Source organism: Tachysurus vachellii, chromosome 1, assembly GCF_030014155.1.
Source record: "Tachysurus vachellii isolate PV-2020 chromosome 1, HZAU_Pvac_v1, whole genome shotgun sequence".
Taxonomy (NCBI): Eukaryota; Metazoa; Chordata; class Actinopteri; order Siluriformes; family Bagridae; genus Tachysurus; species Tachysurus vachellii.
Genome location: NC_083460.1, coordinates 20,400,890 through 20,417,478, shown reverse-complemented (window position 1 = coordinate 20,417,478; position 16,589 = coordinate 20,400,890). Strand labels below are relative to the sequence as shown.

Below are 16,589 nucleotides of genomic sequence, written 5' to 3'. Positions count from 1 at the left end.
ACTTCCCTCTGCACTACGGTGCTGCCCAGGTAAAAGTGTACAGAAATAAAGTGAGAAAAATAGTGTGTTGCCATATCTGCTTTTAAGATAATAAAGTACAACAATCATTATGTTGGCTTTGTAGAAGCCAAAATTCTGTTTTCCTATTTAAGCTTAGACAAAAATTTATAAATAGTAACTCCTCCTAGGGCTTTCGAGCCACATGCACCAAATTCGGATATGTTGTAGAACCTGGTCTGATGTTTGTTGCTATTAATTGTGATCCGAGTACCGGTACTTCCGGTACCGGGTCTCAAAGTGGCCTTTTTTCCCATAGACTCCCATTATAAAGTTTAGAGGTTTATAACTTGGCAAGCTTTCGAACTATCTACACCAAACTCAGCCAGCTCCTTTAGGATGATACTCTGAACAAACCTTTAAATTGGTGTACTTTAAATATGGCCTTTCGGTTGTGCCGCAGCCCCGCCCGCAAAATATGCAAAATCAAAAAACCTTGTACAACATGGACAGGTGACATATCAAAACACTCAGAACAATGAGGGGAACTTCCTCATAAGTATTCTGATGACGTCACGTGACGTCACGTCACGTGAAAATTAAAAATTAGCACAACATGGACTTGTGACATATCAAAACACTCAGCCCAATGTGGGGAACTTCCTCAAGAGTGTTCGGATGACAACACATGCTCGTCTCCACTTACCTCCAAATGTTTTGGCACCCTAGCTTTCTGTCTACTTGCTTCCAAAAGTAACACTGACCCTTATATCCACTTGCCTCCAAAAAGCACCGGCCTTTGCGAATACTTGCACCGTCAAAGCCAACATCAAAGTTTGTTACGACGAACTTTACAAATCTAGTTAAAATTGTGATAAAGAACTCCTGGTCATGAACCTTCCTGGAAGAAAATGTGGAGGCTGATTAGAGAAGCAGTATAACTGCTTGAACTTTACAAAAGATGGTTCATGCTAACGGCTTCACTTCTCTTCCATTGATTTATTATTGCACCTGGTGGTCAAAGTGGGAATTGCAACAAGTGCTAATGGCGGTCAGTGCTTGCTTTTTTAGAGTTGAGTTAAATTTAAAAAAAATTATTCCATGACATACAACATAAATTTTATAGCAAATAATCGGAATTAAATGTAGTGAATATTCAGAAAAAAAGCAAATTAAAAGAGCAGACAGTATGTCTGTAATGAAGATTTAGTTGAATGTTTAGGAAAGGGGATTTGGAATAATGTCAGCACATCAGAAATGCATAGTGTAACAAGTATTTCACATACTGAGTAATGCTGTGAAAAAAAGGAGACATTTATTATGCCCTCCTTTTTAATGCCCTATTCTTTGGGCCAGTTGGACCTTTGTGTTTGGATTTTCCCAGTGGACTGATCCATTTTCCTCTGCTTGGTCTTGTCTGTCAGGTATCTCTCTCTCTCTTTCTCTCTTTCTTTCTCTCTCTCTCTCTCTGCCTCTCTCTCACTCTCTCTCTCTCTCCATCCTCCAGCACAGCTCAAGGAAGTTATGCATCGATCACTGGCTACTTAGCTGTGTCTGTTTTTGCAGATTATCTCCTACCAGAGTTTTAGACTGATGGTATATAGTTTGTGACCTTGTTATCCACTATTGATGTATTTGATGTATTGACTGATAGAGACTTCAAAGTACTTCTTTCACTCTGGAGAAGTTCATCTTCCCAGTGCCATAAATGTCCAATGTAAATTTGTGATGTTTTCCCAGGTCCACGTTTAACTGCCAGTCTTTTAATGTTCCTAAGACGCACATCAGCACACATACCAGAGAGTGAATATTCTTGCCTGATTTTTTTTCAAAGGTCATTTCTGGGACAAGGTCAATATTAAATTAAATTAAACCTAAAGGGAACCTATCCCTCCATCTCCATGACTTCAGGTGTCCTTTCTTTTTAATTGTTTTTTTCAGTCACAATAATGGTAAAGGTAAAAGGTCAGTTATACTTCACAAGAAAAGCACATTTGTTTTGTCATTCAGTCTGATGGCTCCTGGCTTGATATTACACTATTATACTATCCATGTTCAAATGTGATGGTATCCATGTAGACATATATAAACATTTATCTTAACTTTAGCTTTTTATACATGTGTTACTTCTGACATTAGATACACATACAAACATTGTTTTAACAGATGAGTCAACAAGTCAGTGTCAATGAATCAGCTAATATTAACTAGCTAGACTTTCACTTCTCATTTAAAGAACGGTGATCGAAGCCACTGTAGCCATCCAGTCTCACCGTTCTCCACTTAAGTAACTCATTAACATGACAATTTCAAGTTGTTCATGAAACTCCCAGGAGATCAGTAGTTTTAAAAATGCTGAAACTCATAGCCGCTCACACCTAGCATGTGCAGTGCATTGTTTTCTCAAGATAAAGGGTGCAGCGCATAATTAATACATTTGCCTGCATTTGCTTAATTAAAGGCAGAAATGTCCCACAAATCCTGTAAGTCTCATGTAGAAGAACATGCAAACTCCACACACACAAGGCGGAGGCATGAATCGAACCCACAACCCTGGAGGTGTGAGGCGAACGTGCTAACCACTAAGCCACCGTGCCCCCCTTTTACTATTATTTTCTTTAATAAAAAAATTATTCAATAAGAAATTCAATTAAAAACATCAAGAAATTTTCAAATGAGAATTTCTGTAAATATTGAAAAAAAATCCTAAAGTATCCTATATGAAATGTCTCATAAAAATCCTGTATTTGGTCCAACAGGATAGTTACGTCTTATAAGGATCCTGTAGGACCACTTTTAGGCTCCCTTTCAGGTTTACAGTATATGGGAATTTGAAACTGGTGTTTCTTAGTAAACAAAGAAATAGGATAAAATACTTTTAAATTCAATTCAATTCAAATTTATTTGTATAGCGCTTTTTACAATTGACATTGTCTCAATGCAGCTTTACAGAACATAAACATAGAACAGAAGGTTAATATAAAGAATAATAAATATTAGTAGAATTCAAAATTCAAGATTAATATTAGATAGATTAGTTCACAATGTGTATGTATTTATGCCCAATGAGCAAGTCTGAGGTGACTCAGGCAGCAGTGGCAAGGAAAAACTCCCTTAGATGGTAAAGGAAGAAACCTTGAGAGGAACCAGACTCAAAGGGGAACCTCATCCTCATTTGGGTGACACTGAAGGGTGTGATTATAAATATACAGTCAAACAAATGTTGTATTGATGTTAAAGACCACATGGAGTTCACATCTCCTCTTTAGTATAACAGAGTCTGGCTGAAGCTGGTAGATCTCTAGATGCCTCAGGATTCTCAGAGTCATGCCTCATCTCAGTGGAGGTCCAAAATCATTGCATGGAAGACGATCTGAGCTGGTACAGTTTCTGGATGCCTCGGGATGGGTAGAAAGAGAGAAGAAGTGGAGAGGGATTAACATATCTGCTGTTCATAAAATGTGCAAGTCTGATATAATAGTGCACAATATTGTGGGATGTATTATGTGTACGCCTGACTAAAGAGATGAGTTTTTAATCTACATTTGAACTGGGAAAGTGTGAAAACACGCCATAATTTCAAATAAAACACAATGGAAATGAATCCTTTCAGAAACTCTTCATTCATTGATTATACAGTACGAGACAGCAGTCTCTGTAATGCAGTCCCTGTAATACGGTGTAAAGCTTTTACCTGTACACAGGTGGTGCTTTTTGGGATGTCCAGTTATGTAACATAAGTTTGAACACACACTCTTCTACATGTTTTAATTTAATCAATGTATGTGTGTGTGTGTGTGTGTGTGTGTGTGTGTGTGTGTGTGTGTGTGTGTGTTTATCACGCATCTCTAATGAGCTGTTATAGGAATGAATGAACGAATGAATGAATATTCATGTTATAGAGGAGCGGCTTAAAGACACAGTACAACGTCTTAGCACCAAACTCCACACCCACATGGTGACAGCCTTCGTCTTCACAAACCATTCAGACTCTGACGCTTTCACTCGTCGTCTTTTTAGCTTACCAAATAAAAACCAGGAAGGAGTTCGCATGGACTGCAAGATTGGAGACTTTCACAAACGAATGCGACAGATCAGCTCATGACCCGGGCATTCTGCATGTGGTACTGGTAAGAATCGGTATCGATTACGAAATTCGGCACAACTTTGACACACACAGGAGTACCGACAAAACCTGTGTTTTGAGTCTTTATTATGCTTTTATTTATGCTTTCAAACCTACCTTAGTTCCAAAAAAAACTCTATTGTATTTTCATTTTGTTCTTTCTTTCTTTCTTTCTTTCTTTCTTTCTTTCTTTCTTTCTTTCTTTCTTTCTTTCTTTCTTTCTTTCTTTCTTTTCCTTGTTTTTGTATACTTTTTACTTCCAGGGTGTATCCAATCTTTTCCAATCATATTAAACCGAATTAATCAAATTAAAAATTTATCTGATTTCAAGATCCATTTATCTGATTTAGCCAATGGACCATTATAATATAAATAAAGAACTGAAATAGGCTCTGCAGCTACAATATGAAAAGGTTGGTTCAGGTTGAAACATAAAGAAAGATTCTGTATTAGAGATAGTATGCTTTTTTTTTCAAGTTCACTCACTCACTCACTCATTTCTACCGCTTATCCAAACTACCTCGGGTCACAGGGAGCCTGTGCCTATCTCAGGCGTCATTTTTCAAGTTGAGCTGTTCAATTTTTTTAAACAATACTATCTTATGTCTTGTCTGTTCCATTTTTTGGGGACATGTCCTTATTCTTTGTCATTACTTCTTCCAGAGTCATTTTATTCTGCACAAGATGTCAAGTCAGAACACATGTTACTATGATGTGCCGATGGAGTTTTTCTACAACAGAAGCCAACCGACGGTTGAAAACTGGGAGTTCACTCATCTCATAGTGCTTCGAGTTGTTGGTTGCCTCTTTTGTTGTTTCATCCTGGTGTCCAACGCAATGGTCATCACCGCTGTCATCACCAACAACCGCTTTCACTACGCATTCTATTACCTTGTAGCCAACCTTGCAGCCTCAGACTTTCTTGCTGGGATTGCATACGTGTATCTTATGTTCAACACCGGTTCAGTGTCCCAAACACTGAGTGTGCAACAGTACTTTCTTCGGCAGGGCCTTTTGGACACGAGCCTCTCAGCATCACTCACAAATTTACTTGTTATTGCTCTGGAACGCTACATCTCAATCATGAACTGGAAAGTACACAGTAACCTTACAAAGCGGCGGGTAACCCTGTTGATTGTGCTGGTTTGGGTCATCTCCATCTTTATGGGTGCAGTACCAAGCCTGGGCTGGAACTGCATCTGCAGTATCGAACAGTGCTCCATGTTGGCACCAATCTTCAGCAGGAGCTACCTGATCTTCTGGTCACTTTTCAACCTGGCGGTTTTCCTTATAATGGTAGCCATATACCTAAGGATATATGTCTATGTGAGGAAGAAAACAACTGTCTTAAATGGCCATGCCACTGGATCTTTGAAACGCAAGAAGACACCAATCAAACTCATTAAAACAGTGATGACTGTATTGGGTAGGTTTCTGTTATACTTTCTTAATAGAATTCAGCTTTTGTGTCATTCATCTGTATGAACCGTACTTTATTGGGTAGAAACACTACATTTTGATTGGCTCAAACAAAATATAATGCAAATACTTCAATTAATTGGTTACTCGGTTTAATCATAAGTGATAATGTACGTCAGAAAACTCTTGCATCAAACGCATCATAGCATAGAGCAAGAATGACAACCACAAGGATTCCTACAGTATATGTAGACGGTTGATGACGTGATACTACAGCTTAAGGTTAATTACAAATTCAATTGTAGCGATGTGAGAACCAGAGCTGTGGAGATAATCTTTGTTTTCAGTGAACCAAAATGCAATTTTCATGTGCATGGAAAAAGAATTCTACATTTTCAAAAACACAGGTGCTAAGGTTCATGTCCTATGTCCTACCCAGACATTTATGTTATTCAGTTTATTTCCACTGTGCACACTGAAAAAAAAATCTATTTTCTATTCTAGTCTTAGAACAATGGCAGTCCATTTTTTTTTCTCTGGGTGTGGTGAGTTACAGTCACGTAGTTGCCAGGCTATTTAAATGCAGTGTTAGTTGTGTTACAAAGAATTGTTAAGAAAAGATGATATTTATTTTCAGGTCAGAAGAGAGGGGGAATTCCTCTACCGAATAGAACTGTCTGATAGAAACAGAAGGAGTCATTCCTAGACAATGACTCTTTTTTTTTTGCATGTATAATTATGTTGCATCAAGATGGTGATTGCACTGCCTGCTGTCTGAACATGACAATTAGAGGGAATAATGTGTAGCTTCCTCAAAACACCTCAAAACACGTAAATAGCTTACTTGTGTGTCATAATCTTTTGTTTTTGTAGGAGTTTTTCTTTTTTTTTTTTTTTTTTTAACAGATAAGGATATTCCAATCTGGAGTTTACAGCAGGATGAGTTAACGTCTAAAGATACAATGATTCAAGTGCCAAAGTTCATTCTACTGTACCTTTGTTTGTGCCACCATAAGGGACGAAGGTTACATTAATCTGTATCTCACATATAGAAAAGCTTTACACTGTTAGAATGTTCTGTGTAAAGTATAAAACAGATAAAAGACTGATAAACAGTTTCATGGTCAAGTGTGGCCTATTCCCTCATTATTTCATGACAAATTAAGGAGATCTGGAGTTTATTCTAAGTGCTGAATTATGAGACCTTTCAATATGCTGTCCAAAGAGGTGCAAGTGATGAAGGCCATTATTAGACTGAAAAAGCAAAATAGAGCTATCAGAGAGATAGCAGAAACTTTAGGAGTTGCCAAATCAACATTCTGGTACAATCTTACAAAGTAGGAATGCATTGTGGAGCTCAGCAACTACAAAAGGCCTGAGAGATTTTTTTACAAAAAGTAAAAGTAAAGTAGATGATCAGATAATTCTCGACTTGGTAAAGTAAAATACCTTCAAAACATCCGGTAATGTCAAGACTACTCTCGAGGAGGCAGGTGTTTTAGTATCACCCTCAAAGTCAACAATCAGGAGACACCTTCATGAATGTAAACACAGAGGGTTCAAACTACTGGCAACACTCAAGAAACAACACTCTTTAGACAGATGAAACTTACATGATGAACTTGTAGCTGAATGATGGGAAGAGAAAAGGAAAATAAGGGCTTGTGACCCAAAGTATACTTGCTGATAGAAGTAGCAGGATGTATGTAGCTATGCTTTCTGCTTAGATTCAGTCAAATCAAGATACATTGATTTGACTCACATACATTGAAAGAGTTTTTTTTAAGCCTAGGAGCTTTTTAATGCAAAGAAATGAAACAACAGTCTTATCCGGTGACCTCAACCCAGCATTTTGAGCATGCTTTTCACTTACTGGAAATAAAACTCAAGGTAGAAAAAGTCATACAGTAAACATGCAGTAAAAATGGTCTGCTGCAGTAAAGGCCTGGTGAAGCATCTATAAAAAAGAAACTCTGTATTTGGTGGTCCTTTGGTTCCAGAACTCAGGCACTCACTGGACGTAAGAGTATTAAAATAATTCTTATATTTATCATCGTATTCGTTTGTCCGACTCGTTTTGTGCCTTTTATATCAGAGCAATTTGACAAAGATAGCAGCTATCTATGTCTAACCGAGACATGGATAACCTACAGACAAATAACAAGCACTGACACTGGAGACTTATTATAAAATAACTTATTTCTCTGCATATTATCATTAGTGCAAGATCATGTGGGCTGCATATATTCAGTCTATAGAAATGATAGGTGTTATAGAAAGAACATATTGGAGAGAAGGACATTAATATGAATATTAATATGAATTACTGCTTTACTACAGAGTGATGCTGTTTTAAATAATTAATTAACACCTTCTGACTAATCAGATTAAAGAATTCAACAGCACTGTGGTATAAAACTGACTCTATACAGATGAGAAAAAGGTCTGCTGTCATTTAACAAAGAAAAAAGTAGGCTATAAACTTTAGGGCAGGTTTTTTTTGTGTGCTTTGTGATTTTTCAGTAATATAAAAAGTTGCTTTTTTGGTTTTATAAAAATCTTTTGTGGAGGAAACATTATTTATATGAAATGTATGAATATGTTTCACAGATTTTCCATTATATTAAACCTTAAATGGATATTAACGGTTAATATTTAGCTAATGCGTGTTGGCGAGTTTCTGTGGTATAAATTAGAGGAATAAAACATTTAGCATATGCTATAAAATGATATAGAATTTGATAGAATTTGTTAAAATAGTCTTTTTAACGTTGTTTCCTGATGTCTCTTATTCCTTATACAGCTCTAACATTCCTGAAATGCTGCAATTGATAAACGTTCTAGATAACCATGGGGCAGTGGAAGCTCTTTTTATCTGACATACTTGGTGGCTATTCGAAAGAGTACTACTAAATAAGTAATTTCTGTCATGCTGATCATTTTAAGACAAAAAAAAAAATCTAGGGTATGTTTTGTATCAGAATTTAGAAGCCACTGCTTTAGGGGTTAAGCTTTATTATTTTTGGTACCACAGAAAACATCAGGTTTCATCAAAATGCCTTCAAACTGAACTGCCACATGTGCAATATGCATTCCTTGCCTTTTCCTGCAGATATTTTATTATAAGATTAGAGGGGATGGTAGCTTACATGTGGCACATACTAGCCACGGAGTATTCCCCAATTGATGTGGTTATGTTGTAAAATTTTAAAAGCTAAGCTTTTTTCAGTCTAGTGAACAGTGCTATAGTTGTGTATATTGTAGTAATTGGGCTAAATAAGCCAGATTATTGCCCCTTAAATGTGTAATTTCTGCTTTATATGTTAGCGTGTGCTGAAAAGAAAACCAGTGTTGAGTTCAGCTGCTGATTTGTACTCAGGAACAACAGTTTTTTTTTACTGAACACAAGCCCCTACATGCTATTCACCACTGATTTAGGTACATTCTCTTTTTTTGTATCATCCCTAAGGATGTTTCGAAATTTGCATCTTGTCTACATCTTCTCCGTTAATAATACGTTTTAGTGACAACAAAATTTGAACGAATAGCAAATACGTGTTTTCTAGGGAGAAAAAAGATAAACTTGAATAAATACCACTTCACAGCACATTTGTCTTTATGGGTAAGAGAATTGGCTGTTATATTCCACTCTTCCTGCAAAAATGCTAAATAAATTACAAGGCGATCTCCTATGCTATAGAGATTGTTGTGGCATGCAGGGAGTGACCGGTATTTGCCAGATATTCCTGATGTTCCTAAAATTTTGCTGTCTGTAGGCATCTTGGCAGACTCCCTGATGTATTTTTGACTTGTTGTCAATTTTGGATGGACTTCCTGTTCTTGATGAAATCCCAGTGTTGATGATAGGCTTCAGGATGTTCCCTGGTACATTTTACATTCCTGGCATTTGGCAGATGACCTTATCCAGAGACTTAGAGGGTTTTTTTTTTACACCTGGTCACTTCATGCGTTTTCTGTGATCCGATAGCTATCCGATGGTAAAAAGACCAGGGGTCTCGTTTATAAAGCGTGCGTACGAACAAAACGGGGCTGGAAAAGTGCGTACGCCAGTTTTCGCGCAAAGGTTGTGATCTATAAAAAACAAACTTGATGGGAAAATGTGCGCACCTTTAAGCAAACTTTGAGACGTGCGTACGCACATTCTAGAGACAAAGGGAATTGGCGACACAGATGGTGAGGTCGTGAAGTGAAGTTAGATTGTAGAAAATAAATGTGAAGAACGATTATAAGAATTAATGAGATTTAATTTTCACTCCATTTCATACGTTATATCCACATTATCATGAGGATTAAATCCAACAGTGTTATTTGTGCCGATTGTTTTAGGCTATATACATCTAGTAAAATCCAAACGTAATTCAAAATGTATTAAAAATAATAATAATAATAATCAGCGCTGCCTTACAGTCACATTGTCCACAACGGGAGCGCAGGAGGAGATGGCGCGACTACATGTGATACAGAAAAGCATGAAACACCCTTTTATTAGAACACAGTGTAAAAACGAAATATTTTCCTTAATGTACATATATCATAAAATGTCAAAGTCTGCAAATACAGTCATGAAACACAATCGCTACTCATCATCTGTCCTAACTATTACGGTGTTCATTACAAAACCATCATGAAGAAGCATGTGTTCACTATAACATTTTCGTCTTAAATTTTTGCCCACAAATTAATTCTGTGATTTTTAGGTGTTAACGATCAGTCTAATTGCTAGAAACATATAAATCCTCCGGTGACCCGGGTACGTAATGCTTCATGATGGCACTGTTAGAGGATTACGCCAATGGCAGAAGTTTTCAGCGACCATGATTATTTCCTGACCCATTATGATGACTGGCTAATAAGACGATTTAGATTCCCTAGAGCTGTGCTCTTGGATCTATGTGCTGAATTGGGTCCAGTATTAGACAGGGCAACATGCCGGAACCATGCCATCCCAGTCCAAATACAAGTCCTCACCACTCTGGGGTTCTTGGCAACCGGCTGTTTCCAGTGGGAATTGGCAGACAGGTAAATTATTTATATAAAAAAACTATAAGTAATCCTCAACTTTGTGTCTAAGACCTTTTTGTATATGAAATAATTCTATTGGAATCTATCATCTCACCCTATAGGTCTGGTATATCACAGTCGTTTTGAATGTTATACTTAATATGGGTAGTCGATACGTCAGGTTCCCCTACACTGTGCGAGAACAGGCCGAAATTAAAATGCAATTTGCAGCAATGTCTGGTTTCCCAAATGTAATCGGCGCAAATGACTGCGCTCATGTTGCTATAAGGGCACATCTGAAAATGAATTTGCTTATGTTAATAGAAAGCATGTGCATTCTATTAATGTGCAAATCATATGTGACTCCAACATGACCCTCACAAACATTGTGGCACGCTGGCCTGGTTCAACACATGATTCCTTTATCTTGACACATAGCAGTGTAGGGAACAGACTAAATGCAGGCGCAGTACATGATGGCTGGCTTCTTGGTGAGTTTAACAATATTAAAAAGTAGAAACTGTAACAATTTTGTTTTTAATATAATTATAACAATGTTGCTTTTAATATAATTATAACCTGCAGGCGACAGTGGCTACCCCCTGAGACGCTGGCTCCTCACCCCATTTTTAAACCTGCAGAGCGCAGAGGAAACTCATTATAACGAGGTCCACTCTCATGCCCGCGCAGTGATTTGCATTGACTATTTATGGTTAAAAATGGGCGTGTACAGGGCAGGATTTGAGGCTGGTTCACGTACGCATATCTGTCGGTGATCTGTGATTTATAAAGGGAACATTGCTTACAGGAGTGCGTACGCACAGTTTTATAAATCGGAATATTTTTTGGCGTACACCATTTTTGGCTTTTGGGCGTACGTAAACTTTTAGTAGGGATCCTACGCACAGTTTTATAAATGAGACCCCAGGTCTAAATGCCCTCCGAAACGTTTTCGAGATGGATATAAATCTGATTGCTCAAACCACTTCAGGAGGTGGTCTGGGACGCATTTCAGATGAAACTTGATAGGTGTAAATGAATGTGGTTGTTCAAGCCACATACGTCAGCGCTATACTCTTCCCAAATGGAAGTACGTCACTCGCAAGTGACTCACGAGTCGTGCATCGCGCCAGAAACAAATAACATGGACGACACGCAGGGTTGTTTTTTTTGTAACATAACCATCGTAACAAGTTTATTCGTCTTCTTTTTGATTGCGTTCTGAAATCCGCATACACCAAAGCGTGTTCCATTTCAATTACCCCGGAAATGAGGTAAAATATATTTGCATTTTGGGCGGGAGCAGAAAGATCGGATTGATATCCGATTCACCGAGACGCATTTATGTGGCCTAATGTAAATGGAACCGTTTTAACAAATCAGATAGCTATCGGATCAGAGAAAACACATGAAGTGACCGGGTGTAAAAAGGCCCTTAGATTTAAGGGCCTTGCTCAGGGGCCCAGGAGTGGCACTTTGGTGAACCTGGGATTCAAATTCGCAACCTTCTGATCAGTAGTACAAAATCTTAAACACTGAGCTACATCATCCCTTTTTCAAAATGTTTATTTATAGTTTTGAAAAGTCTCTTGTACTGCTCTCTCATTGTGGACCATGACTTCAGCAGTCAAATGAAACCAAAAAGAAAATCCCACAGAATGAGAAATCCTACAATCATTATTTGGGGTTAATCAGAAATATTTCATTGACTGGTGATTATTACTGTGGTAACTTCTTTTGAACAATCTTTCCTAGATCCTAGATCATTGGATGATAAAATTGTAATTTATTAAAAATGGGATGTTTGAAAGGCTCAAACTGGTCTGATGGTCAGATGTCTACAAACCTTTGACCTTGGTTTCTCCCTAAATGGAGATGCCTGGCAGAGTTGGACTAGTTCTTGTCAATATATTGCTTACATTGCTTTTCAGTTCATTCTGCTGAATAGCAATCCTAGGGCACAATGCTACCACCACCATGCTTGACCACCATGATTGAGCAATGGTTTCACCTTGGTATTACAGTAGGTTTCTGCGGAACATTATGCTTTGGCATTAGACCAATGACTGAATTAGAGACTCATCAGACCACAAAATCTACAAATTCTGAAATTTGAGATTCTACTTTTTCAGCCAGCATCTCTTACAATTGCCATTCTTGTCTGAGCACTTAGTTTGGCCTTGGTAGGGATTTTGCTGTTCCTTTTTGTTCCAATTTTTTATAATGGATTCCAAAAATGTATTTATTTTTTAATATTTTTTTCCCTGGTACTTGTCTACTATTTTATGTGAAACATCCCTCTCTCTCGCTCTTAAAAATACTGAATTCAAAATATCATTGTTTCTCCATTTTCCAGGGGTTTTTGTGATCTGTTGGACACCTGGCCTTGTGGTACTGCTCCTGGATGGCTTAAAATGCGAACAATGTAATTTACTGAAGTTTAAGCGCTGGTTTCTTCTTCTGGCTGTCCTCAACTCCGTAATGAATCCTATCATATACTCCTACAAAGACGATGAGATGTGGACCACCATCAAGAATTTGCTGCGATGCGTCTGTAACGGCACTCGTCGCCAGAGGTCATCTAGGGTCAACACTCGTACTACCACTTCAACTACAGAAATGAACACCAGTATTCGTGTTTCAGAGGAGAAAGACACAACACAGGACAAGCTGAAGACCTAATAGCTCTGCTTTGCTACATAGTTATTGATATTCAGAGCAGTGTATTGTTATGTACATTTTTTTTTTAACATTCTCATTGTTTTAAATAGTGTGATTTGTTATTAGCAAGAGACTTCAGAAAATAGAGCCCAATCGCATCTTTTTTCTTTTTCACCTCAATAATATGTTAGTACTGTACAGTCAGGGGTTTTTGTATAGTCGCAAAGCAGTTGTATGATATGTTAACCTTGAGCCTGAGTTGAATTTTATTATTATTATTTTTTTTTTTTTTTATGAGGTACTTCAAGTCAGTGTCTTTTAAGTCTAACAATTTTTATTATATCTGTAAAAATGAAATGCACAAATAACCAGAACTATGGATTTGTATCTACTGTATTTTATTTTTAAGCTAATTGTCTTGACGGTTGGTATAAAGTGCAATTTGTTCATACAAATGTATTTCTCAGTTTTATGTGGACTCAAAGCCAGACGTTCGTTAAGAGCGAGCTCCACCATCTCATTGACTAGAGGAATGGCCTGAAATCATCATTGTATCACAGACCAAAAAACAAGACCTGACAACAAGACTAGACAAGTAGACAAGATCTTTCTCATTTACAGCTTTAATACAAGCCTTTAACAAATCATTAATTCATGCATTCAAGGTTGCAGTCCTTGAGCATGAGATAAAAAATACACCCTTATACGGGAAGCCAGTCTCTTGCAGACTATTATTCAGTTCTCTCTGCATGCCTTGACAAGTCCCAACAATATGTTATTACATCTACAGTCATAGTTTTACCACGCAAAAAGAACTGTTGTGCAACCTGCATTGAAAACATATACAGTAAGACAATCCTCCTTCTCGTGTTTAAGCAAGTCTTTCCCACATTCCCATGTAGTAAAGCTAATATGGTCATTGGCACATTACAAGGCCAATGCTGTAAAAAAAAATAAGACAGCAATCAAAGGATTTCTTTTCTTTGGTGTTGCATTTAGAATCCGAAGCAAAGAGGAACACCACACCAGTGCATGGCTGCAAACCTGTTTTTCCTCTTCAGTCGGTGGGATGGTCTCCGATGTGTTACTCATTACACAAGTCTGAAGCAATGCCTGATGTGGCTGATTATGAGTCTGGCCGGTAATGCAGCATTCTGGATTATTGCATGCTTACCCTACGCCATGCCATACTAAAATCTTGTGAGCTTTTGTACAGAATATTGTGGAATAACGACCTTTACTGTCTCTCCCATGCTTTGATGTAAATTACAGGGCCCTTTTAACATGATCTCAAGCAACTCCCCGTCATGTGAGTCATGTCAATTTGTCACATTAATATAATGCATGATTAAGCGTATGTAAAGACCGCAGGTTCACGGAAATTAAGACCAACTGCAGACTGAAGGCCAGAGGTCTTCTCTTAAAATCTTCTGCACACAAAAAGTGTTGACCTACAGAAAACAAACCCACAATCGCCTTGTTTACAGAATCATTCGGTGGGCTGTATCTTGAGATGTCAAGGTGAATTGGTCCTTTTGAGTCTGGCTGCTTTTCTGTTCACAATAATTTCCTAATTGACTGCATTCAGAGAGAAGTTTTGATGTTTGGTTGCTATGGTAGCGCTGATGTATATATCCGGTGAGGATAGAAGAGCAGAGCTTATGTGAACAGAACCTCAGAAATAAAAGAGCAGAGACAAACAAATTCCTTTTACATTTGCGCACTTGGCCTTCTTCACAGATCAGACTGCAGATAACATACTGTCTTGAAAAAAAAAAGGGCATAGTTCTAGCATGTCTAACATTGCTCAAAGGAAATGTATTTTCCCATGGTAAATGAGTTCAGTACAGTGTGAAACTCGAATGAGGAACTGTCCCATTCACTGAATATCCCCTATGTTCCCTGTGTGACCGCACTAAGCATCCAGGCAGTGCTAGTCCACTAAGAGATCACTATTCCACTGAACACAGGTTTGCTCCATGATACGTTCACTCCTTTCATCACTACTAGATCCGACAACACCTTCTCTGGCTCATGCTCCAACTAGTCTTAAGAAAGCTTGTAGCTTAGGGACAACCTCAGTCACACAAACCCCAGACTTACCCATTTGCAGTGTTGGACAGTAACGTGTTACTGTAACGCAGTTACTTTTGAGACTAACTAATACTGTAACGCGTTACTTTTTAAATAAAGTAACTCCGTTACCGTTACCATATGGTGTGTTTGTCCGTTACTTTTTTAAATTAATTCATTTTGGCTCAAGTGTAGCCTACAGCCTAACCTGTTAACAGCAGCGACGCATTGTAGGATTGGTGGATGCCAACCTGTAAACACGAAGATGCCACACTGTGGGCATGTTTCCGTTTATTCAAGTATGTGCGGCAGTAATGGCGAGTCAAGGCGAGAGCAAGACAAGTTTCTCAAAGTGGAAACATGCTCATTATTTCACTTTAGTTGAGCATAAAGTCAAAAACCTTTTAGTCAAATGTAAGCTGTGTCTTTCTGGTTTGAAGGTCCTATCTACTGCGATAAACAGCAACTCCAATCTGGAGGTAGAAACAACATGCCTCGACGAAGCTAGAAGCTAACCCGGTGTCGGTGGACACACTCGAAGTGACTCAAGTCCCTCCAGCCAAACAACAGCGACTAGATTTTAACCGAACTGTTAGCCAGGGATAGATCAACAAACAGTTTTGTGTTTGTATAGACCATAACGCATAAAAGGGCATTAATGGGAACATTAAAGAACCTTCTTTAAAAAAGTAACTAAAAAGTGACTTTTAACAGTAACGCGTTGTAAGTAATCAACAAAGTAATTGAGTTACTTTTTGAATGAAGTAACTAGTAACTGTAACTAGTTACTCTTTCGTAGTAACTAGCCCATTTGTAGTCAAGAATTTTGTCCCCAAGAACGACATTCTATCCATGCCATATTATGAAACTCCCGTTGTTGATAATGGAGAATATTTCCTGTGCTCAGCCAATGATTTCTCAACTCCTGAGTGTCTTGCAGACAAAACATTTCCCCACATCCATGTGAGAGCAGGTAATACAATGACTACACACATTCCAGCTGCTCTGGGATAAAAAAGAAAAAGAAAAGCAACACAATTTAAATTGCCTACAGCAGCCCAATCTAAAAATGATGTCATGAAGGGGTCCGAAACCACTAGACACCTTCTGTAGTCTCACTATTTATTTTGTCACTGATTTTGATCTAATCCAAAATGTTTACTACAATCCCACAATAAATCCTAAATGAATGAAAACCTCCCAACTAGTTCCAATAGTAAAACTCTTCACTGCAATCAAAATAGCAGTGTTCTTTTTAAGGTTGCTTACAATCAGAGTTAGTCTTTTGTAC

At 37.9% G+C, this 16,589-nt stretch overlaps 1 protein-coding gene across 2 annotated transcripts; it reads left to right on the top strand.

Moving 5' to 3' along the window:
* Nucleotides 1-3,960: 3,960 nt before the first annotated feature.
* On the top strand, nucleotides 3,961-16,327 carry lpar3 (lysophosphatidic acid receptor 3). 2 transcript variants are annotated; one of them, XR_009648962.1, is made up of 4 exons: nucleotides 3,961-4,127; nucleotides 4,787-5,549; nucleotides 12,921-14,366; nucleotides 14,498-16,327. XR_009648962.1 is itself a non-coding variant. In XM_060876357.1 (3 exons), the coding sequence occupies exons 2-3, from the start codon at nucleotides 4,808-4,810 to the stop codon at nucleotides 13,244-13,246; spliced, it is 1,068 nt and encodes a 355-aa protein (XP_060732340.1). In that variant the 5' UTR covers nucleotides 3,961-4,127; nucleotides 4,787-4,807; the 3' UTR covers nucleotides 13,247-16,327. The 2 variants fall into 2 exon arrangements, 1 of the variants encoding a protein (XP_060732340.1); XM_060876357.1 differs by having other exon boundaries at nucleotides 12,921-16,327.
* The last annotated feature ends 262 nt before the right edge of the window (nucleotides 16,328-16,589 follow it).

Excerpts from the sequence above, each read along its gene's own strand:
- lpar3 (XM_060876357.1), top strand. The coding sequence starts at position 4,808 with ATGTCAAGTCAGAACACATGTTACTATGATGTGCCGATGGAGTTTTTC. Across the intron at positions 5,550-12,920 it reads AACAGTGATGACTGTATTGG|GGGTTTTTGTGATCTGTTGG; the intron begins GTAGGTTTCTGT and ends TCCATTTTCCAG.